This window comes from Podarcis cretensis (assembly GCF_951804945.1).
Source record: "Podarcis cretensis genome assembly, chromosome: 14".
NCBI lineage: Eukaryota > Metazoa > Chordata > Lepidosauria > Squamata > Lacertidae > Podarcis > Podarcis cretensis.
In genome coordinates, this window is record NC_137183.1 from 52,141,193 (window position 1) to 52,167,342 (window position 26,150).

At 42.4% G+C, this 26,150-nt stretch overlaps 1 protein-coding gene across 2 annotated transcripts in view; it reads right to left on the bottom strand.

Annotated features, from left to right (window-relative positions):
• The window catches only part of MAD1L1 (mitotic arrest deficient 1 like 1), a 452,304-nt gene that overhangs the window by 246,638 nt on the left and 179,516 nt on the right, over positions 1-26,150 (bottom strand). For both annotated transcript variants that reach the window (XM_079953794.1, XM_079953795.1), the window contains exon 13: positions 15,613-15,669. In XM_079953794.1, the coding sequence (XP_079809920.1) occupies positions 15,613-15,669 (57 nt within the window). The remainder of the gene's footprint in view (positions 1-15,612; positions 15,670-26,150) is intronic.

Sequence of the window (26,150 nt, forward strand, 5' to 3'; positions counted from 1 at the left end):
TCAGGTTGAAATTTCTATGACTGTTGCAATTATCTCATAATGGGATGAGCATGTTCCAGCAAAAACCTGGAACCTGGATTATGACTCTAACTGCAGAGATGAGATGAGTATGCCATAAACAAATCTACATTACCCCTAGAATGTTGTCTCTTGTTGTAGGATTGTAAGCTACTTTAGGAGACAGTCTTAGCTTAAAAGTGGGGCGTAAATGTAAGAAACATCTTGCTAATGACACACACACAGAGGAAATAATTTCAAGCATTTCTATTAATGCAGATTTCTTTTCCACCCTTTGCTAGGTCTTAGGCTAGATCCTAAGTCTTTAACAAACTTAAAATCAAACAAATTTGCTCAAACAAAAGATGTTGTTCTACTGGTGGAACTATTGATGTAATTCCTGCCACCCTTGTAAAATGTAAATAAAGTGCAGAGCCCAACATATTTGTGCTAAATTATGAAGAACAATGCCACCCATAAATGCCTGGAAGCTACAAACACACACAAGCAGAGAGTCTATTGCAAACGTTTTAAAAAGTTCAGCAAACAGCAGGAAAGGGCTGAGGAAAGACTTCCAAAAGCTTCCTTGAAAAAGAGCAGGGGTTTTTTTTTAAGGTCAAAGATAAATAAGAAGTGAATTGTGTAGAGATGGCATGATACTTGGAAGTGAAAGGCCATGTTTAACTACAAGTCTCAACACAATTCAAGAAGGTATTTAAAGCCATAAATATTTAAGTGCACATAAACCAGGCAGTCTTGGGAAGAACTCTTTGCTCAAACACACAAATGGCAAGAGAAAGAGTCACATAGCCAGTGCTGTCCTTGCTCTGGCTGAAGGGAGTTGTATTCCAAAGCATCTGGAAAACACCAGGTTGAGGAAGGCTGGCCCATGCCCCCTATTCTCGATAATCTTAATGCAGCAATGTGCCAAGGGCATAGCCACACTGTTCTAAAGCAAGGGGCAGAATGCACTGCAACAATACCCCGATTCCCCATAGCATGTGTGTGAAGATGCTGTCACTACCAGTAAAGCATGAACGGCAATGACTCCTCTTACCATTTCCAGGGTAGCAAAGAAAGTTGGATTTGCAAATATTTGTGGGGAACCATTTCTATAAAAAAACCAACCAAAAAAAACCCCACCCACCGCCCATACCAATACTAACCAAATTCTATGCCAAGAAAACCTAAATTCTATGAACTGTATATAATCATGCAAATTTGCATGGTTTATTCAACTGTTGCTTGTCATCAACACAGGGCAAGGAGATCTTCAGGGCCCTAAAACACTATAATCAACAACAACAATCCACTGTGTTCTTTGAAGTCCTTTGGCTTCCCACATTTCACCAAACTACTCACATATATTTCAAGCACTCTCTAGCCATAAAGGCTATAAGTATCTTATTTTGCTTTTAATGCAAGCTGATTTTTGCAGAGAATACATTCTAAAATAATAGAAGCACACTTTATATGCACACCTCTTCATATTTTGAAGGTTCATAACCTGCCTTCTGATCAAATTATTTGAAAAGGCAGCTCATAATAGATGACAACAGGGGTGATGAGAATTTGGGGTCAAAGGGTCCAACTGCCTCTTTACCAGGTCTCCCAAGGCTGCATGCCAGGGTAGGCATGGTCAAAATTAGCATGGCCACTAGAATGCACACACAAAGGCAGGAAACTAAGATCCACACCATTAAAACAGACACCCTTTAGCAGCAACATGGTCTCTGCCACTGATATAACTGGCAAATTTAGTAGGTGGCTGGCAGGCAAAGGAAAGAAATGCATGGTGAGCAATTCACTACCCAAGGGTTATAGCAACAGAAACACATACAGCCCAGGAGCACTTTGACCTCAACAACTGGACAAAGGAACAAGTGTCATCCGTCTTGCTTGTACAGTCCCAGGGCAATCAGAGCAAAGCTTTTTTTTGGCAGGGAGTAAGAACTGTGCAAGACAAGACACCCAGTTCAATCCCTGGCATCTCCATGTAGGGCTTGAAAAGACCCTTGCCTGAAAACCTGAAGAGTTAAACAATGTAGACCAGAAAGGGTAAGCCTGTGGCCCTCCAGATGTTTTGGGACTCCAACTCCCATCACCCCCTGACCATTAGTCATGCTGACTGGGGCTGACAGGAGCTGGAATTCAACATCTGGAGGGTTCCCCTTTCCTGCTGTAGTCAGTACTAACTTAGAAGGAACCATGGTGGACTTGGTATAAGTCAGCTGCCTATGTTCCTAATGTTTTAAAAAATGCTACTTTTTCTAATTAATGATTAGGACTGGGGTGGACTTTTTATGGATTTTATTTGTCTGGGACATTTATATCCTGCCTTTTAGAACAAAGGTTTGCCCCTTGCCACAACATTCTCCCTGGGAGGGAGCAGATACCACTGGGGAACATCAGGAAGGACTTTCTGACAGTAAGAGCTATTTGACAGTGGAACAAACTCCCATTGAGCAGAAGTTGGATGGTCATCTTGCCATGCATGATCTAATTGAGATTCCTGCATTGCAGGGGGCTGGACTAGGTGACCCTCAGGGTCCCTTCCAACTCTACAATACTATGTGGTGGAAATTAAAAAGCCACAAGGAGGAACATGAAAATAAACTATGCTTAGAAACAGTACTAAAATGTACAACTCGTTTTTGGGACTCTCGCAGCCCCACTGCTCTCAGCCAAGGAATTGGACTGAACACCAAGTAGAAGAGAAGAGGGTGCAAGATCCTCTGCAAAGATGCCACAGCTGAAAGCAACTCCAACAGGACAGGGCCTGGCAAGAGCTCAGAATGAAGCAGCCTGTCTTTAGAGGTTAATGAAATATTCATAGATGAGTAAAAAAATTCTCCTGACAAGCCAGAGCCTGTAATACAACAAAGAGTTGTCAACCTCAATTAAGTGATTCCAAATAGGGAGGGGGAGGCCATTAATAGTTTATCAAAAGGTCACAAGTAAAGTGCCTCCGCGAGATCTCTTCGCCTCAGAGAGGCGACGCGGCAACTCCTGGAAAAAAATACCTGTCCCAATGGGACCACCTCTGCCCACCAGCTGCACAGATATTAAAGTGAAAGCAACCAAGCCACAGAAGGGATGGGCTGGGGCCGTGAGCCTCTGCATACTTAGCAGGACTTCTTCCCCACTAGACATGCAAAGGATCAGGCAGTGGAGGGAGAAAACTACCTCTCTTCATCAGTGCAAGGGTGGGGAAGGGCTGAGTAACCTTTAACTCCCTTTTGTATTATCAGTTGCTCCCAATGCACACTGTGCCAACAGTTTTGTTTTGTTCTTATCTGAACCAAAATGAATTGAATGCTGCACCAAAGAAATGTACATTCTGCAAGTAATGCAAATAAAGCATCATGAACAAAATTATGCCCATTTCGCATGGTTTTATTATCCATTCTGGATTTGCTAGTCATGGAGAGCTATGAGCAAGAAAGAAGCCCCAACCACAGGGAATCTCTGCTCTGCTTAGTGAGATCTCAGGAGAGGGTGTCACACACATCTTCAAGCCTAACTTTGTAGCCAGAAGAGCCAGATTTAAAAATACAACAAAACAATGATTCTTAGGAAGCTGAATCCTGTGCCCAATACCATGCTACAAATTTTGTGCTCCCATGTAACCATAGCAAATACCGCTGTAAAGCCTCCTGCAAGCAAGCAAGAAAAATGTCTGAGCTTCAGTTAGAGCAAGGCTAGGAAACCTGTGGTCCTCCAGGTGTGGCTGGACTACATCTTCCACCATTCCTAACCATGGGCCATTCAAGCTGGTGCTGATGGGGAGTTGGGAGTCCAATAACATTGGGAGGACCACAGGCTCCCCATCCTTGAGTTAGATACAGCACCTATCAGAAGACAGAAAAAGAAGCCTTCTCTGCTTAAAACCCTGGAGAGCCGCTACCACAGTAGACAATACTAAGAATGATAGACAAACAGTGTGTTACCTGGCCTAAGGCAACTTCCTACATCTACGTAAGGCAAGTTAAAAGTATTACACATTTTCAGCCCAGGAACAGAGACATCACAATGAGTTCACAACAGGCCACCTGGGTCTAAGTCCAACTGAACCATACTGGTCCTTAAATTGAAATGAAGCATTTTCCAATCATTCTCCCACTATGCCCTTTATAACCTGTTAAATAGACCCACCATCTGGAAAACTGAAGGCTGTCTAAGAACAACTCCAAAAGCAAAGTATTAACCAAAGCCCCTACCAATCATCTCTCTAAGTAAATGAGGAGTTTCAGCTGCCTGGAACCAAACAGAATGTACAATAACACAGAAAGCACATCCATAATATAAAAATCTGTAATATAAAATACTACTTGCCATGCTCCTGAGCATTTAAACACAGTTTCCTCTCCACATCTCTGACAGATCCAATTCTAATATTATTTGGCCTTTTAAAAACTCAATTTGCCAACATCCATGATGCAAGAAAAAGAAGTTACCAGATACACTAACAAACACAAATCCAGCTTTCAGATTAAACCTCTGAATCACTGCAATTCATAGTAATTTTATCTAACTCCTCACTTTATTTTTTGCAACAAGTGCACTTAAACACAGAGGACCGTTCTATGCATAATTTGGTGTTGCAAAATATGGAAATGCAGTATCATTGATTATTAACCTGGTGTCACTTTTGTTTCATTAACATTCACCTCATCAAGGTCCTGGTGTTTCTGCATCTATATTTGTTCCACCTCCAGGAATCTACAACAGATGGTTCCAATTTTGCCAGGGTCTTCTAAATGGAACATCAATTTCTGAAGAGGGAACATGAGGCAGATGCACTGTAGCAACCAGAGGGAATTCTTCCAGGGACCATTCATTTCAACTGGCTTGAGCGGGAAACAAAAAAATGGTGCAATGCTTGCTCACAGGAGGTTATTGCATACACAAAAGGCAACAGAAAAGAAACAATGGCTAGATTTATATACACAATCTAACAAATGCAGGCAAAAAATGCTCTCATCTAGAAATATTAAACTGGATCAGGCAATGTTTGCTTTATGAAATTACCATTTTGCAAAGTGATACACTGAGGTCAGCTGTGAGCAACAGACCCAAAGGAGATGTCCCATTCCACATCAGTTCAACTGATGCACAGTGCTTGGACCTCTCTAGAGGGAGGTTTGTATGCTTATGTTTTTAAACGATGACTGCTTTACTGCTTGATTGTTTTAAAACATGGAATTGCTATATACATTTAGAGCAGGAGGGAGGTCAAGTGATAACAGGCTGGTTAGTTAGGGTGGATGCTCAAGATCATTAAACTCTTAACATGATTTAAGCACATGGACAATATAGTGATTAAACAGATGCTACAATTCAATCCTAAACTGAAGGCCCATATTGTTAGATCTGCACTTCTGAAGCCCACCCCATACAGCTGTGTTAACTGATCTTTTAATTTTTCTTATAAATTTTTACTCACACATTACCTATGCTTAATTAAGTATTCTATGTATATGTTTAAATCTACGTTTGGTTCTTGCTCCCAATTATTTAATAATTATTCACTTAGATTCATACTGTTATGTTATTTATTTAGATGTTTTGCTTATGCTGGTCTATGACTGTAATAAAGAACTTGAACAGAGAGAACTTTCCATCCCTCCAAAGCATACTTATGAATGGAGCAGCAGTTCTTATTAAGGTTGATTATTCCCAAGTAAAAATATTTTGTATGGACGTGTATTTTCACTCTGTGGAACTGGGATTTCCTTTAAGTAGCTTGAAGGAAGAGGAATGAAGCCATTTAAAATATCATAAGCTGTTGTGGGAATGTGAAGTAGTGATTTTTATTTGAGGGGAGCACTTCATGTTTTTCTCCATTTTTAGACATTAGTGATTCACAAATTTTGGGTTTAAAATGTTTATTTTTCCTTGTGTTTGACAGAATAACACTTTGCTTATAGTAAGTCACTGAATATAACTTCTCTTGTTTGCTATATTGTTCTCTTCTTCCTCCACCCACACTGCAATTTACAATCCTGCATTCTTGTATTGATTTTCAGAGCACAAATTTGCTTAAATTATCTCTCCCATCGCTTCTGATAAACTTTTGTAGATCTTAACTGCTACTTCAGGATGTTGCACTAAATCTGGCACAATAAAAACCTTTGATACCGTCTTGTTATCTTCCAAACTTAATATCAGAGTCAGCAGGCAACACAGTTCTGATGATTCACTGCCAAGTTATCCCTGAAATTCAGGAAATAGAAATCTACATTCTGGCAGCAGAAGTGATGTGAGAGGATCCACTTACTAAAGCCTGAATCTGTTTTTTGAAGCACTCCACAATATTGTACTACTTTCCACATTTTCTTTCAGTCAACTATATGCAATTAGGTTTAAATTGCTCCTAGGCACTGGCGGAAGAACGGGAGTGCAGAGGGAGCGGATCGCCCCCGGCACCACTATTCCGGTAGGGTGCCATCGCAGTGGCCCCCCTGGACATGTGCCGCACACACACATCCTGCGCCAGGCGCCGCACGCCCCAGAGGGGCGCCAACCATGCCCCCGCCTGCTCTCCGCCCCAGTAGCGGAGCATGCAGCTTCACCACTGCTCCTAGGTAACCAAGATCCTGGGATCGTGCAAATTGGTCCAAAATAATCTCTCTAGGGACTTGACTCTTCAACTAGATCCCATTAAGGACAAGAACAGAAGCATTTGATAATCAAACTCTAATCAACTCTTTACCAGATCAAAACAGAAACACTAGCTGACACTAAATTCCTTAAAAATTTGGGCCAGTTCAGGAACTGATGGACAACCTAAAAGCCTATGTGGCAGGTAGCAGCTCTTGGGTGATCAGATTCTGTTCTTCTGCCACTACAGGAAGGAATAACTGTCCTCAAGAATATATATTTGCAAAGCTATAGGGCAGCTTGTCAAGTTCCCAAGGTACTTTCACTTTAAAACGGGATAAAATGAAAGCTAGAATCTGGGTATGTCTGCTTGAGGCACACACTACTTCCTATGCCCAGTGACAGAAGAGCACAATCTTAAGGCCCAGGCCCAAAGTCACTATGTGTAGACAATGACAATGCTGATCAACATGCGAACTGATATTGACCTCATATACCTACTTTTCCCTTTCTACACTAGTTATTGCAATGGTAGTATAAACCACTGGTATTACTAAGTCTGTGCATAACTGAGTATCATAACAGTAGCTAGAACTAGTAATAACTACCACAGTGCAGAAACATGTTTGCCTGAACATATGAATCTATCTCAAATGAATTAATGATCTAACTCTCAATAGCCCTCTTCTGATTGGTGGTAGTACTCCAGCCCCCTCAGTCAGAGGTTATTCCCAACCCACACACCTGAGATCACCTGAAAAACTGAAGCACCAGAGACCTGACACTGTAAAGCAATGCTTTACAACTATGCTATAGACTCTTTATAGCAGAGGGGCTGCTGAGCCAGCAAGTCTCATATATAAGTAGAGGTGCTCGTGGCCTTTCTGCAGCAAGGAAGCAACATTAAACACAAAAGCAATTTTATTGGTGTGATACCATCTCTGGCATTAGCTCCAATAAGGGACAGCAGCCAAGATTACAGTTTTTGATTATCACTTATGAACAAAAGTATTGCTAGTGTGAGAGAAGTAAGGTGAAAAAACTCATTGATCCCCCCTCTCTGGAAGTGCAGATACACAACTAAAGGAACAAATAATGCATCTGTACAAGTACAATGGTACCTCTGGTTGCGGACGGGATCCGTTCTGGAGCTCCGGTTGGATCACGGGGTTTCCACAACCGGAGGGACCGCTTCTGCGCATGCGCACTCCGCGAAACATTCCAGGTTTGCCACTTTCACAACCCAAAGTTTACGTTACCCGAGGGTAACGTAAGCCAAGGTGCTGCTGTATATGGGGATTCACAAGGGGAGAAAAAGCACACAGTACAAAGCAAGACAAATAAAAGTCCCTTTACTGCACCGGAATGAAGCTTAATTTATCGTAAACCAAAAAATAAATTTCAGGCTCAAGTTCACTATAGATATGAAACATGAAGGGATTTTCTATATGGCTATAATCACAAACTCATTTCTGCAGCCTCTGCTGTCCATACTTAATTAGGCTGAAGTATGTTAATGATACGGCGGCACAGCCCAGAGACGTCTTCAGTTGCAATATTAATTGCATTTAGAGAAAGAAGCATGAATTGTGCTTATACAAGCTAATTAGTATGGGTTTGCTAATTAATACTGGAAAGTCAAACTGCCTTTGTCTTGTCAACTGCAATTAGCTAGAGCTGTTTAAATTTCTCTCTTTTCTTCAAGTAGTAAACTGACTTTCTGCAGAGAAGTAATTGAATCATGCGCTGGAATACACTGTGTCAGTTAGCTTTGTGGGTTTATTACTCTTTGATACAGTAGTTTTGAACTACACACATGACATGTCATTTGGTGGCAGATACCACCAAGCCTTCTAGCAGCTGCTCAGTCAATGTGACTTTGCCTGGCACTACAAACCAGCCAGGCATTAGTCCAGGGTAGCTTCCCTGTGCAACAGAAGAACATAAACCTTAATCATTAGCATTAGCAGGTTATCTCATAAGCATAATTAAACAATAAAACCAAAAGTAAGGTACTTTCAAAGTTGCAGCCCTTGCTGCAATAATTAATCAGTATTGAGAGATTTCAATGCCAGAGTTAGGAACGACCATCTCACATGGGACAACTGAATAGGCCCTTTGGTATTGGCAGCATAAATGAGAATGGACAAAGGCTGCTTTAGCTGTGCTCTTATCACAGCCTTTGCATCACAAACACATTCTTCTTTACCAAGGCAAAACCCCGAGTGTCCTGGAGACATCCAAGGTCAGGCCACTGGAACCAACTGGACTTGATTGTCACCAGATGATCAGAACTGAACTGTGTTCATGTCACACGGAGCTACCACAGTACCTACTGCAACACAGATCACTCCCTGAAGGTGAGCAAGATTCATCTCCAGATAAAGAGGACCCACAGTACAAAGCAGAAAGTATGGCTTTGGATCAACTTTGCCAGAACAGTCATACCTGAAGTTTGTGAATACTTCTCCGATTCTGCCCAACAAGCTCTACTGAACTGCCCCAGAGATAGCACTGAAGCAAAAGAGAGCTACAGTTCCCTGACTGGTTTGAGGTGGGCATAACGGACATGGAGCCTGTTATTACTGCAAAGTGTGAGGCTCTTGTGAAGTGTGCACCATGCAAAAAGGCACTTGCTACAGTGAGAAAGGAAAGGAGTGAAGCCCAGCAGATTGCCAGATGATGTGTCAATGACTACTGGCCAGAGCTGTGTCAGAGCATTCAGTAGGTGAATAAAAAAGTTCTGGTAATCCAAAGTTCCCAAGGTGAAAAAGGCCATGTATCACCCTGCCTAATACTAATATCATTCTCACCTTTGGTGGCTAGAACGCAGGGTAGGCTCTTTCCTGCTTTGAAACCCTACTTTCGGAATACTCTCCCAGAACCAAGGGAGTGTACCTGATCAGAACATTAGCCTGGGGCCACATTCCAAACCTTAGTTCAGCCACGAAACTCACTGGATGACCTTGGGAGAGTTATCCTCTCTTAGCCTGATCTCCTGCACAGGATTACTGAGGGGATAAGATAGAGCATGCTGTCCTGAACTATTTAGGGAAAAAGTGAGCTGCACATGGGATATATAGATTTACTGCCGCTTCACTGCTGACAATCTTAAAATGCTTCTTGAGGTCAATATCAAAATTAAGTAAGTATTAGGTTAAGCAGGATCTTTATTTTGAAAACATACCTGCAGAGTCTATGGCTCCTTACAAAACAAGCATACACAAATACAATGCGGGCAGAATTTAATTCAGTAGATACTCAGGAGATGAACACTGGCAGTGCTCTTAGATTATGAGTGTAATTTGAAGTAATTGCTGCCTATTCAATATCAGGAGCATAATGGCTATGATGAGGGATTAGATACATTAGCTTTATACTATGGTTAGGGAACTTGTGATCCTCCAGATGTTGTTGGATTACAACTCGCATCAGCACCAGCCGCAGCCTGTGATCAGGGATGATGGGATTTGCAGTCCAAGAACACCTGGAAGGCCACAGGTACCCCATCCCTGTTCTATAACAATGGCACCAGCCTCTCTTTCCAGATCATATTTACTTGCATATCAGGATAACATAATTTATTTATCTTTTTTGCTATTTATTTCTTTATTTAATTTATATGCCACCCTTCATCCATGGATCTCAAGTTCTTTCACAACATAAATACACAAAATAAAAAACAAAAACACTTTTAAAGGCTTTTTAATGTATGTATGCTTTCCTTCTCAAGTGATCGTTCCAACATGGATCAGAGTTATGTATGTTTCTGAAATATACCTTAGTACAGGAATCATACATATGGTTCCCAACTCCTCACTCAAACCATGTGAAACAAAGCCAATCAGACTTTGGATCCTGGTAAACATCACTAGGCGGGACGCAGGTGGCGCTGTGGGTTAAAGCCTCAGCGCCTAGGGCTTGCCGATCGAAAGGTCGGCGGTTCGAATCCCTGCGGTGGGGTGCACTCCCGCTGCTCGGTCCCAGCGCCTGCCAACCTAGCAGTTCGAAAGCACCTCCGGGTGCAAGTAGATAAATAGGGACCGCTTACCAGCGGGAAGGTAAACGGCGTTTCCGTGTGCGGCTCTGGCTCTGGCTCTGGCCAGAGCAGCGATGTCACGCTGGCCACGTGACCCGGAAGTGTCTCCGGACAGCGCTGGCCCCTGGCCTCTTAAGTGAGATGGGCGCACAACCCCAGAGTCTGTCAAGACTGGCCCGTACGGGCAGGGGTACCTTTACCTTTACCTTAAACATCACTAGATCCACGACTCTGAAATGAGAGTTAAACTTTCTTCAGGGCAGATGTGGGATGTCGCTTGTAGAGCTGTTTATTACATGGAGCAGCCCAAAAATCTACTGAGCCATGTGATAGCACCTGACAAGTGTTTTTGCCATTTTACTGACAGCCACGGTGGTAAGCCCACACACAGAGTGACTGGTGGAAAAGCAATATCAACATGTGTCAGAACACTGGTCAGGGAGCAGCATTTTTCATACCGTTTCAGCCACAGCAGCTTAGCATCAAACTAACAAGGACTTGATAACAGAGAAATAATGGAGAGGAGGTGTTGAAAAGGGATTGAAGAGAGGGAAGGGAGAGACTAAGAGTCATACGGTATCCAACATCAGACGAATGAGTGCTACCACCTAAAGCAAATCTGAAAGAAAAAAAACTAGCTGGGTTTCAGCACAACATTACAGAAAAAAGTAGGAAGAGGATGTCTGCTTCAACATCATCGTGTTAAGAACTATTTAATGTTTAAATGTTTAAATGGCGCTGTGGTCTAAACCACCGAGCCTAGGGCTTGCCGATCGGAAGGTCAGCGGTTCAAATCCCCGCAATGGGGTGAGCTCCCATTGTTCGGTCCCAGCTCCTGCCAACCTAGCAGTTCGAAAGCACATCAAAGTGCAAGTAGATAAATAGGTACCACTCCGGCGGGAAAGTAAACGGCGTTTCTGTGTGCTGGTCTGGTTCGCCAGAAGAGGCTTAGTCATGCTGGCCACATGACCCGGAAGTTCTACGCCGGCTTCCTCGGCCAATAAAGCAAGATGAGTGTCGCAACCCCAGAGTCATCCGCGACTGGACATAATGGTAAGGGGTCCCTTTACCTTTACCTTTAATGTCAAAAATTACTGGAACCCCCAGGTGGTCATCCAAAGGAATGGCCGATCCAAGCAAAAATGTTTCCCCCCTGTTCCTGTTCATACAAGTACCGTATTTTTCGCTCTATAAGACGCACCAGACCATAAGACGCACCTAGTTTTTGGAGGAAGAAAACAAGAAAAAAAATATTCTGAATCTCAGAAGCCAGAACAGCAAGAGGGATCGCTGCACAGCGAAAGCAGCAATCCCTCTTGATGTTCTGGCTTCTGGGATAGCTGTGCAGCCTGCATTCACTCCATAAAATGCACACACATTTCCCCTTACTTTTTAGGAGGGAAAAAGTGAGTCTTATAGAGCAAAAAATACGGTAAGTTTGGTGCATCACGGAGAAGGAAGCATCTATGAAATGAACTCTCACTGCAGAAAACAGAGGAAGCTAAGTCACATCTGTCTCAGGAAAATAATAAGAAAGGGAGCCATCAAGGTATAGAAGTAGCTCACCACAGGCCCTATGTGCTCTTGCACACTTTCTATTCCATCCTGCATCATAGAACAGCTTTCTCATACTAGAATTTGAAGGGAACTGCTCCAGATGGAATAAAATTTGAAACAGACACTGCACACACTTTGCACTAGCAACAACGGCTCTCCAAATGGAGGCTGGCAACTCAAACCCAATTGCATAACTGAGGGAGTTAATTACAGTGGTACCTCTGGTTAAGAACTTAATTCGTTCTGGAGGTCCGTTCTTAACCTGAAACTGTGCTTAACCTGAGGTACCACTTTAGCTAATGGGGCCTCCTGCTGCTGCTGTGCCACCGCTGCACGATTTCTGTTCTCATCCTGAAGCAAAGTTCTTAACCCGAGGTACTATTTCTGGGTTAGCGGAGTCTGTAACCTGAGGCGTCTGTAACCTGAAGTGTCTGTAACCTGAGGTACCACTGTATTTCTCTTTCTTTCTCTCCCTCCCTCCCTCGGAATGCTTACAAAAATATTTTTTTGTGAATGAGTACATCTATTTCCTACTCAAATATTTTTCATACACACAGGCCCCATAATAGATGCTGGCTATTTTAAAGAAAGAAAAGAAAAATATAATATGTAGGCCTAGAGCAGCCAAACTAGTTGTCAAATGGAGTTATCACAGCCGTTTCAATATCTCAGTTAAAAGCCATTTTTGCATCAGATCTGAAAGAAGCTAATCCTCCAGGAAACACCATCCATTGCACAGTCTGACATAGCTGGCAGGCTGTCCTTACAGAAAGCCCAAAATTGGAACTGCAAGACGGTTACAAGCAGCTGAAAGACCTTGGCATGCATATGGCAGCTCATTACTGAAATCACAAGCATGCTGGCAGCCAAACCAAAAGTGCATTAATAGAGCTGTCCAAGGTCTGAAAATGGGACCTGCAGGAGTTGTCCAAGTTTCATGTGAACTATTTGTTCAGAACTGACCAGCACTTCCCACAGATGTTTTATATGTGGGATATAATTTCTTGAGGATATCTCCTTGGATTCTGTAATTATCTTCAGGGTACTGTATTTTCACAGTACAATGGTCACACCTTTATATCTATATGGTCAATGGCATGGTTCATAGCTCTTATACCACTGTGGCTGTCAGCATCATAATTCAGCATCATCATTCAGTGGCAGAGAACATCCTTCGCATACGGCAATTCCTAGGCTCAATCCCTACCATGTAGTTAAACAATCAGGTAGTGGATGCTGAGAAACCTCTCTCTGCAGCAGACCCTGAAGAACCTCTACCAGTCAAGAGAAGGACAGAAGGGCAAGCTTCTAATATTTGTACCAGGTCTGGCCAATCTAGATGCCACATAATGCCTACCAATTGGAAGAGTTGGTTTCTGTGCATGAACTGGGTTCTGAGATCCAGGTACACATTACTCTAGTTTACAAGGCTATGTGGCTCACCATTCCATCCCCAGAGTCCCTGAACATAGGCCGTTCTGTAAATGTGAAGAGAACCTGTAGAAACTTTAACATTTTGTGAACACTCCAGGCATGTAGCTTTTATAAGAGGTAGTTCCATCAACTGGGATAGTATTTAACCACTAACAGCTGCATACATTTCTTTTAGTGACAGACTGTGCTACAAGCCCCTTTCACTTTCATGAATAAAAATGCAGATTCCCATAAACTTTTGGTGCTCATGCTATTTGTTTTGCATTATTTAGGTCTGCTTGAACTGAACTGTTTTGACCGTGAAACCTTTTACTTTGCTTATTTGCAGGTTTTGAACAGTCAAAGAATGAAGTAACAGATGAATATAACAAACAATACTGAAGAAACAAATTACAGTTTTCTTTCTTACAGCAAGCCACCCAGAGCCCAGTTCCTCCAACCAACGAATGTGTGGAAGGGGATAAAACAAATGGAATCAAGAAACATGTGGGGGGTGTAAAACATTATAGAAATCAGTTTGCAGAAAATTCTGCATAATCACACCAATTGCCCCCGTTTAATAGCTTTGATAAATGAATTGCTACCTCTGAAAAGTATCTGACATTAAACAAAGGGCTGCATTTCTGTTCAAAGTCATCAGGGCATTCACCATTTATTTTTGAATATGACAAGGCAATTTTCCTATGTTAATACGTCAATGCTTAATCACAGAGTATCGCGGGTTCAGACAATATGCCATGAAATTTGCAAATCTTTACGCCATGAAATAAGTACTCCTTTACTGAAAATTAAATGCAGCCCTCCAGCTCTATTCTAAGAAGGCATGTAGAAAGCAAAAACAGAGGTTCTTCCACAGAGCAGCACAGCATAATCTATCTCACCAGAGTTTAGGGATTTGTCAGCTGAAGGTGTCCTTGGACAAGCCAGAGAGTGGAAGTGTGGGGTGGCATATTTTCTCTCGCCACTTCTGCGCCTTACTTGAAACTTGCAGAAGCTGACATCTCTGGAGATGTGTGTATGCTTTCCAAGCATCCCAAAGCATGAAGAGAAAGTTTAACTCTGGGATTCAGATGGGAACTGGAAATATGGCAGGTGGAAGATGGGCCAATGACGCATCCACCTTCTGCCATGAGAAAGAGGAACCTAGCTGTGTCTTTTTGCTTGTGTTTTTTTCTCTAAGGCCCAGGGGCCGGATCCGGCCCAATCGCCTTCTCAATCCGGCCCACAGACAGTCTGGGAATCAGCGTGTTTTTACATGAGTAGAATGTGTCCTTTTATTTAAAATGCATCTCTAGGTTATTTGTGGGGCCTGCCTGGTGTTTTCACATGAGTAGAATGTGTCCTTTTATTTAAAATGCATCTCTGGGTTATTTGTGGGACATAGGAATTTGTTCATTTGGGGGGGGGCATAGGAATTCATTCTTTTTTTCCCTCCAAAATATAGTCTGGCCCCCCACAAGGTCTGAGGGACAGTGGACCAGCTCCCTGCTGAAAAAGTTTGCTGACCCCTGCTCTAGATCAACCTTTGCCAAACTGGTACCCACCAGATATTTTCGACCAGTGGTCTTTGACTGGCAAGTTATGATCCACTATGAGGTCACGGGTATATCTAAGATGGGCTACAAGAGCAGCACTACCAACCACATAGATACTGCATATGGTGAAAAAAGAAAAGAAAATTGGGATAGGTTCCCAAATGCATGTTTGGGTTAATGGTGGTTCTAAGGCCTTAAAATGCAGAAGACTACTATTTTAGAGCAGAAGTCCCATCAGTCCCGACCAGCAAGGTCATGCTTCCATAAGACCTACCATCATATAGACATGCTGACTGGAGCACTGCTTTGCTAACTACTTTTGCTGAGCAGATCTTGTATTTTAAGTGAATGGATGTGGCTCAAAGGTTATTCTTGTCCCCAAAGTCCACTTTTACCATGTATTGCAAAGAATAATAATTTTAAAAATCAGCAAACTCTAACACTTACCAGGTCTGCTCTTTGTTTCTGATTCCCAGCTTCTTCTAAAGTCTGGGACAGCTGAACCTTCAATACAAAAAGAAAGAAAGAGAATGTTCAAGAATTCAACAATAGCAAAAACAGAAGTGGAGAGGAAAAAAGAGTAAATATAACAAAGTGATAAAGGGGCTCTGCTGTGACTCAAGAATCCCAGTGAACATGTCACCTCTGCTCAGCTTAGGGCTACATATCAATTGTAAACAGGAAGGCATCCTCACAAGATGACCTTCCCCATCGCACTCCTCAGCTCAAATTTCTCTCAAAATTTTGACCAAGTTTGAAAAATGTTAGGGTCTGAGTGTTTTCTCCTCAAAAGCCAATATTAAAATGAACAGAAGTCCAGCCAGAACTTCAAGAAGGGAGAAAGAATGCTAGGGAAAGCTGATGCAAATCATCAATGATAATTATGTCACCCTTTTAGAGCAGCATTTTTTATTTTATTTTGAGGCTGACAGGCACTCATGGGAAAACAACCGCAGCATACATCTCAGAAGAAGGTGACTCAAAGGAAGAACCATAATGGGGGAAGTCTTCAGTGAGGGAAGGAGGGGAAAGAAATGCTGCAATAAAAGTTTGTCTGGAGTATTACGGTCTCTTGGTTAAGGAACACTACTGCTCAGTTCTGTTGAAGGGAATCATACATCATAGAAATAATCTCTGTATCAAGTCACATGGATGAAAGGTCTTCAACTGGAATTTCAGAAGAAAAGCTGGCATTCTTATCTTCTTTTAGAAATAACATAAAAACATGTTCTCCCACCACCACCACACTTCTCTTTCATGAGATCATGTCAGAGACCAATCATCTTCCCTATAGCTACACAGAAAAGATTAAAAAATAATCTCAGCGGATGACACAGAAACCCATTTAAACCAGAATAAACAAGCTCAACAAGAACGGAAGCCTTTCATACAAACTAATTCATGTCATTCCAGGCAGATACTCATTAAAACTCTCCAGGGTCTTTAGAACAGCATCCCTTCACTGCATGAAATGGTATTTACAAGCACAGCATCCAAAACACTGGTGAACAGCAAGTAGTTCACTACAAAGAAATGGTGCTGGTTTTGGATATAGTGGGGAGGGGGCATCAAGCCACGAAAGCTAATCACACTGAAATGCAACAAAACAGAAATCATAGTCTCAAGAGCTCAACATAAAACGTGTTGCTCAGCTTCTCAAGCAAACACCGCAATTATGAGCTTGCACTGGTCCCAGGGTTCAGCGGGAGCTACCGTGAAGTCAAAGAACCTGGCTGTGCACACCCTGCAATCATGTCAGATTATTAAAATGAAGAGGTGCTCAAACAAAATGAATGTGATTCTAATATAAAGCTGGAGCCCAGTGTGGGAAAACGGAAACACACTCATTAAACACTGCGGGATATGCCTGCCCTGTGCAGACAACAGCGAGTAGAGGGTGAGAAAGAGGGGAGTCCTAATTAAATTACAGATAAGTTTGGAGCTAAAATACTGGGAGATTGTGTGTAAATATATGGACACCTAGAAGCAAATTATCCCTCAATATTTAATTAAGTCGAATTACATGAGGAGGCTGGAATCAACAATGAGATACAATGAGAGGAGGTTCATAAGTTTTGTTGGCAACAGTGATTACAAAGATCTTCAAAGAAAGGAACTGACTTTACATAAACACAGTGAAAAGGAATAAGTAAACTCTGATATTGGTACAATATCCATCTGAACAACAGGTGCTGAATGTCAGCTAACAACTAAATTGCTAATATTCTAACAAAAAGATGTAAGTTGCCCCTCAGATCAGCCTCTATACCAGAGAACCATTAAGTAGCCAATGTAACACTAATTTTGAAAATGATGATGATGGTGGTGGTGGTGGTGGTGGTGATGATGGTGATGATGGTATCCCATTCATCTGGCTGGGTTTCCGCAGCCACTCTGGGTGGCTTACAGCACATAAAAAATTGTAAAACATTAAAAATTAAAAATTTCCCGAAAAAAGATTGCCTTCAGATGCCTTCTAAAAGTCAGATAATAGTTGGGATCAGGGAATGGGGTAGTTTTCCTGAAAATTAGAGGCCGGTGAGCTTAACTTCTATCCCAGGAAAACTGGTGGAAAGTATTGTTAGGGATAATATAACCAAGCATACAGAAGAACAAGCCTTGCTGAAGCAGAGCCAGCACAGCTTCTGCAAAGGCAAGTCTTGTCTCACCAACCTATTAGAGTTCTACAAGGTCAACAAGCATATAGAGAATGGTGGTCCAGTTGACATAGTATACTTAGGCTTTTACCAACTTGGATTGGTCCATATCAAGGCTGAGGAACCTTTTTCACTCCAAGTGCGACATTCCCTCCTGTGGAAACCTAGAGGGGGACATGTGCCAGTGGGTGGAGTCAGAGACCAAAGGGGACAGAGTAATAGCCGTGATGTTTGCCTTTGTACAATAGGCTACATTCCAGTCACATAAAACTCAGGTTTCTATTTGTGCACAGGCGGTGCACCACTCTCTATCCTCCATCTAGGCAAGCAATATACATTTTCACAGTTCACATTCCACCTAGGCAAAAGCATCTGAAGAGAGTACAGAGCAGTGCCCGAAAGGAATAAGACATGGTTATGTGGCCTAGGGAGAGCCCCAAGAGGATTTGAGGGTGACATTTTGTCCCTGAGCCTGAGGTTCCCTACCTTTGGCTCTATATCTTGGTACATAAAATGCAAAAGTAATCAAAAACAGCCTGACAGCCACACACAAACACTGTTAATTATGAAGGAGAAATCTACCTTTGAACTTAACCAATGGATCATTTAATCAGTGTGCTTCAAGAAAGCTGCCAGCCAGTGTAACAGCTTAAAAGCAGCAGCTGGAAAGAGACTTGGGAAGGCACAAAGCAGCCTGTTGAACCCCTTGATCCTGGCACACTTGGACTGTTGTTGTACTGGGCAGCCTCAGAGAAAGCCAAGGGAAATTACACCATTGTTCCTTGGAACTTGTCTTTCAGAGAGGTGGAACAGATTGGCTTTCCATGTCATGAATATCTGCCAAACTGCACCTTAAGCCAACGTGCTGCATTATATGGTCTTCGATATCTTAATAGCACTTTCAGTTTTCAACACATACCCATGAAGCACTTGCCATTAATTTTATTGGGACAAAAAGGGACAGCTCTTGGCTAATATACACTGGACTTCATCTCTGGTAAACACAACAACGTGAACAGTGCCACCAAAATGTTTGCTGCATTTTTTTTAAGGTCCTGCAGTTTTGTGTGCATGGCCAGACTAACCCTTCAGACCATCCTTGTAAGTCCCAAAATAAGCACCACTTGGCAAGGACAAGTCTCCTAGCTCAAGACCAGTCCAAAGCAGTGCATACACAGCTCCAGAGATTTAAAGAAATGACCCCATTATTCTGCAGCTCTCTAGAGCAGTGTTCCCAACCTTGGATTGCCAGCTCTTTTTGGACTACAACTCCCATCATCCCTAGCTAGTCAGACCAGTGGTCAGGGATGATGGGAATTGTAGTTCAAAAACAGCTGGAGGCCCAAGCTTGGGAAACACAGCTCTAGAGCACCTAGCTAAGCCTCAAAATGAGTTTAATACACATGGAAGCACTGTGAAATACCTGTATTCCCATTAGTGCAATCACAATCAAAATAAGTTAATGGGGACTCCTCGTGGAAGTAAATAAGAATATTCCCATAAGTCCGACAAAGGTGTTATGGAGGGAGTGCCCAGATCCAAAGGAGAAGTGGGAAGAGCCCAAGGAATTTGAGTTGGACAATCCCGTGGAGAGTTTCAAAGAGTTGTAAGTTGTCAATTCTGGGCCACAAGAGGTGTCTGATCCCAGGGAGGGACCCAGTAGCTTGGGGAATGGAGATCTAAAAGGTTGTCAGAATAGTTGTTCTTAAATATTTTTACTGACAGCTTTATTCTTTTTGTAAAACATTTTGAGGTGTGGTATTTTTGTGGTTGGTTTTTTTTTTTTTTTACCATCAAGTGGAATATAAATTTTGTGAAATAAATGGCCTATAAAGGGAGCGTATTTAGGGGAAATATCTGAAAGTGGCTGTACCAAGGGGAGTTTACCTGGTACCAAGGGGCAGCAAGATGGAACAGGAAGACTCATTTATGAAAGCAGACAGAATTTCCAAAACAAAAGGAGGCTGAGTTAGTTCAAAGCCCAATGTTCTGCTTGGAAAATCAGATTTAACTAAGGCAGCCTTACTGAGCCTATTATACAATACTTGCAAACAAAAACAAAATAGTAAGCACAGCTGCATGCAGAATTTCCAGACTGAAGAATCAATTAAATGATCATTAAATTGTTATAGTAATCATTAATCAAACAACTATTTAATTGGTGGACAGCCCTATTAATTGTATATATGAAAATATGATCAGATCCCTGCTCCTAATTTACCACAGAGCTTCAGCCTAGCCTCCTAGAGAATGCCAGACAGCGGATGCAATTTGTCTCAGTGCTGCAGCTTAACTTGAAGCACAAGTATCTTTTCAGACACTGAGAGAACATTTCTCTGGTTATCTTACTCTCTGAAGATTTTCAGTTCAATGGCCCTCCTCAAGCATCTCCTAAGGAACAGTAATTGTAGCTACATCAGTTTGTTCTCTCTCGCTCTCCCATAAAACTTGCACACAAACCTAAGAGAAATATTACACAAAGGTAAGTAAATCACAGAGGACCAGGAGCACCGTTCTCCTTGTATCTGTGACGAGAATCTGTGAAGCAGCCATTAAGGCCACCCACAGAATTTGAAATAGTTGCAATGGAAAATCCCTGAGAAATAACAAATTGTTTCAGGCACAATCTATTCATTATCAAATAGGTGGTTAAATTGGACACATCAACACCCCCAACTGCTTCTCTGGAGCCTGACTGGGAGCCAATTGCCTTTTTTGATGGATTATGCTGCTCCAGAGCAGAGTGCGGTTATCACAGAAGCTCTGGGCTCCTCCATCTCTAGTAAATACTTAGCCTTTCTAACCAAATGTTCCAGGGCAGTCTCTGGCCATTGGGCAACACATCCTAATTGGCTTGGATCCCTTTGCTATTTGTTCTCCAACCCCTGTCCTCCAAAGTTCCTTACCGCCTTTCCAGCTCTGTTGCGTTCTTTGCTCAGACTAACTAGAGCTCCAGAAGAGGCACCATAGTTTATTACATTTGCAGCTCAATGAAACCTACCAGGCTTCAATCCCCCTCACTCGCCCATCTTAGCCTTTTCACTGGATGCTTATTGCCTCTGGTTGAAACATCTTGTTATCTATGTGCCAGGGTGCCTGATCCTCAAAAATTCATAAGCAACCCCCAGAGTCTGAGTACCAAGGACAGCCTTGTGACTTACTACAGTTTCTCACAGAAGAGCTTCTCCTCACTCTGCATGGTCAATATTTGTGCTTCTCTCCATCTGTTTGTTCCCCTCTCTCCCTCAAGTACCCACACTGCTTCGTAGAAATGGGCATTTCCATTCTCACTTTCGAATAGGAGTTACACCTAGAGTAAGGTTACCAGATTTTTTTCAATGAATCCAGGGACACTTTTCAACTTCAGTAGGAATGATGAGATTTTGTATGGGGACTGATTTGTAAATCCGGGGACTGTCCGTGGGAAACGGGGACGCCTGGTAACCTTAACTTAGAGTCTGCTACCTTCTCACAATATTTGGTATTAAATACCTCCTATCTTTGGGATGCAGGTGGCGCTGTGGGTTAAAGCCTCAGCGCCTAGGGCTTGCCGATTGAAAGGTCGGCGGTTCGAATCCCTGCGGCGGGGTGCGCTCCCGCTGCTCGGTCCCAGCGCCTGCCAACCTAGCAGTTCGAAAGCACCTCCGGGTGCAAGTAGATAAATAGGGACCGCTTACCAGCGGGAAGGTAAACGGCGTTTCCGTGTGCGGCTCTGGCTCTGGCTCTGGCTCTGGCCAGAGCAGTGATGTCACGCTGGCCACGTGACCCGGAAGTGTCTCCGGACAGCGCTGGCCCCTGGCCTCTTAAGTGAGATGGGCGCACAACCCCAGAGTCTGTCAAGACTGGCCCGTACGGGCAGGGGTACCTTTACCTTTACCTTACTTCCTATCTTTACTGCCTTTTAGCTTTAACCCCAAACGTTGACAGTCCACTTTGAACTTTGCCTCAATAACCATAAGAACATAACAGTAGCCTGCTGGATCAGGCCAATGGCCCATTTAGTCCATCTTCCAGTTCTCACAGTGGCTAACCAGATGCCTGTGGGAAACCAGTGAGCAGAACATAAGCACAAGAACACTCCCTCCTCCCTTGGTTCCCAGTAACTGGTATTCAGAAGCATTGGTGTCTCCAACTGTGGAGGCAGAGCATAGCCATCTCCATTCTTTTGTTCACTTCTGTTAGAATCTGCATCGTAATCATTCTGTCTTTTCTAATAAACTATAAATTATTTCATTCCAAGCTTTGATTCTGTGCCTATTTACTAATTCCCTGAGGCACAAAGGTATATGAAATAAATGAAATATGTGTCATCTGCCCTGTGGGGCATCATGACTCTGAGTTAAAGACCCAACTGGTCTGTTCCTTCTGGGCTCAATTCTCCAGCACATGTAGATGACAACAACAGTGACAACCTCTGGACACTTTTTTTCCTCCCTGAACTTAAACATGTTTTATCTTTGACTAAGCAAGGCCCCTACCTGAAATCAGTGCAGAGAGAAGAAACGCCATGGTGCATCTGCAGTAGCACAACCAGATGGCCTTCATCTGCCCCACCTGCAATAAAACATGTCTCTCCCGTATCAGCAGGTGCTATAACTCTGCAACTTTACTCCAAAGGCACACTCCCAAAACAGACAGATGCCAACAGGGACCCCCACATCTCTTCCCCTTTCACACCACTTTGTCTCAGGTACATGACCAAGTCAAGTCAGTCAATCCCTTTTTCAATCTATTTGCTTTCCAACTTGAAGTAGAAGAGGGAGGCACTCACTATGGTAACACAGCTGCTCTGGAGAGCACAGTCAACATACAAATCATAATTCTAGGCTTTTAACACAGCAAAAGCCCACAGCATTTTCCTCCTCTTAATAAGACAGCTGTATACAGACCTAGCAAGTCAATTTGGGTGATTATTGGCCTCTTTACCTACAAGGTCACAGACCCAATATGAATCCCTGGTTTTTGAAATGAAGCTCAGTCAAGTTTCATCAATATCTCGGAGTCACTTCTTAGTCTCTGCATTTTCAATAAAAAAAGGCATCTCACAAAATTACACTGGAGAAATCACAAGCCAATCCTATTTCAGCATCTTGTTTCAAAAACATGGAACCTCAATAAGGCTAAGCAAGTGGCTGTTTGCTATGAAATCCAAAAAAACTTTTATTTCCTTTTCTTTTTATCTTGCAACCACTCTGAAACAATCACAAATCTTTTGATTTGGGGGAAACAGCAACATTGTCTAGCTAGGTTCATACCTGTGTCGAGCATAATACAATCACAGCTGAACCACCTGCTCAAAGAATACATCTACATTTGCTGTCCTCTATGAAAAAAATAGAACCCTGGACAAACCAGTGAAGGTGATATAGCTGCGCCATTCTCTCTCATTTTCTTATAAGAACAGCAAAAGTCGTTCTGTTAATCTGGGGTTCCAGCTAAAATCAAGGAAGGAATGGCTTAATTTACTAAAGGAATTTCAGAGCATGGGAAGTCACCCAAAGATACATAATTTGGCATGATTATTTGGTTGTTTTGTTGTATTATAATTTGGAATTATTTAATGTGGTTTTTATTGGATTGTTAAATTGGAAAACTTAAAAAATATTTTAAAAAATACAAGTCTTGTATTTGAAAAAGGTGCCAATATAACATTTTTAAAAGACACTAAAAAAATGTATTCACCTTCTTGTATGTGATATTTTCATACGTTTTCCGGTTTTGCTGAAACCAGATTTGATTTCAAACAGCTGCGAAAAGCTCGATTGTGTGGGTGGAAAGTATTGTGACAAAAGTATGTTCCAACAGTTGCACTGCTAGACTTCAGTTTATTTGCATAGTACAATTCAGTGTATTAAAATATTGTGAAAGCTGGTATGAATAGTAATTTCCACCAGTAAAACATGCCAATTTATAGTACTATGACAAATAAATTTCAATAGTTAGGGAAAGCTACCAAATTAGCCTTTTCGTACCACATGTCATGAAAAAAATTAACCAGTACCTTTAATTAAACAGAAGAAAGATTCAGAAGTAACACAGTATGAGTGAATACATCCTGTGGAACAGCACTAGCATGTTTAGCTGATGTTTATTTTAAAGCTACAGGTTGGAAATGATCAGAATGATCACATATGACATTACTCATGTAGAAATTGGAGTTATTACCTGGATGACACATTGTATGCCTGCTTCCAGCGACTGCTACAGCCAAGCTGATGCAAAATGTATTGGTCTACTTTCCTCTGGACCATATCAGCAAGACCAAGAAGGAAGACTTGTCATCTGGGCAGCCCCGGACTTCCATACTTCTTGCCCAGGCCTGTGCTCCGGAGAGGTCGCTTTGGTGCTGCTAATGCAGCAAAAACAACGTGGAAGGCAGCAGTTACGAGTTACCAGTCTCTGCAGCCACAGCAGTTTGGCTTCACTCTCAGAGGCACACTCCATTGTCTCTTGAGACACATGGATGCCAACCTGGATGTGTGAATTCTGAGCATCAATGGTCTTGTGGCAGTCATGTACAGAACATCACCTTTTCCCATCACTGACAAATACCCCCAAAGGGTAGATGTTGATAAAGTCAACAATCCATGTCAACTCATCAATTGATGACTGCACTTTGAATCTATTACTTAACTCTCAGACTTCCTCAGAAAGTCAACTGGAAAAACAGAGAATATTAGACAAATGTTTTCCATATTACTTTAAGGAACCGAGAATGTTATGGATCCCTGATAATGTATCATATAAGTGAGAAATAGGAGAGATGTTTTCTCTTTAATTTAATTTAATTTGATTTAATTGCTTGCTTGCTTCAGATGCTAACTTTGAAAACATGCCTGGTATGAAACATGCTGGCCTCCTTGCAATAACCATACAGAGAAGAGGGAAGATCCCACCCATAACTACATACATGGCTGCCACAAAAGCCAAGCTGAGTCAGGGACATAAAATTGAAATTCACTGCATAGAGAGCTTCAATAAGCATGAAACTTCAAGGTTCTTGTGATGTCAAAAACATACATATTTAGGACTAGAGATGGTGGTACAAACTGAACATCCTGCATTCGTGACCCTGAGATCTTCCAGGCACATCTGCCATTCAAGTGACTTTGAATGAGCTGTGGTTCAGTGGTAGAGTACATGTTTTGCATACAAAAAGCCCTAGGTTCCACGGGCATTTCCAGGTAGGTCTTTAAAAGACCTCATCTGAAATCCTGAAGAGCCACTACTAGTCAGTGTAGATAAAGCCGACTTAAAACAGACTCAGTTTAAGGCAGTTTCCTGTGTACCTTAGAAACCAGGGATATTGATAGACCCATAGTATCTCTCTTACTTGGCTAACCATACTGGGCTCTGGTTTCAGTTTTGTACATCTTTTTGCCTTCCCAATTCTGGATGAGTAACGGTAATACTACAAATACACATCCACACAGATTTCACACGGAACACCAAAATTCCAGAGTCTACTTGTCCTAGCCTATGTCACCATGAAAGCCAAATAAGGTCTTCCAGCACATCTGGAATATGTTCAAAAAGGAAAAGCAGTTTAGAATTGCCCTGAAAGGGTTGAAAGGTGGGAAACTTGTGCTGCGGCTTGTCCCCCACTGAGGCCTTTGCAAGCTCTCCAACTGCTTTTTCCTGGCCGCATGACTTCAAAGTGTTTGTCTGCAAATGCAAGGAGCAATTGCACCAGCTTGTTTGCCAAGTGGTCACGATCAGTGCCCACCTCACAACTTTTGCATGCTCCTGCACAGGTTTTGGCTTGGAGCCTGTGCTTTTTCCAGGTGTCCAAGGGGCTGAGCTTGCAGGAAGGAGGAGGAGAAGGAGAAGGAAGGGGAGAAGGAAATAGATCCCCCACCCCTAAAAAGTAGAAGTGAAAATGCTGCTCATGCAGAGCTCCAACAGAGCTCCAGCTCAGCTGTCCTGGACCAAAGCTGGTCTGGGGAGACTACAATGGCCCTTGGCCCAGGAGGATCATTAAAGTGAACCCTGTCCTGCCAGAGGGAGCGGCAATCCCAGTCTCATGCCTGTCCTCCAGAATCACTGAGGAAAGGGCCTTTTCAGTAGTGGTGTCCTGATTTTGAACACTGTTTCCAGATAGGCTCACCAGGTATTCACCCTTTCAAGCAAAGACTTTAAAAATAATAATCCAGGCTTTAGATTTTTTGCTGATCTCTTGGATTCTGCTGCATAATATTTTTTTATCTTGCTTTTACAGTTTTGCTGTTTTAGCTTATTTTTATCACCATCTGTTTATTTTTATGTGCTTGTTATTTTATTGCGAGCCAACCTGATAAATATGATTGAAAGAGTGGGTGTAACTGTTAA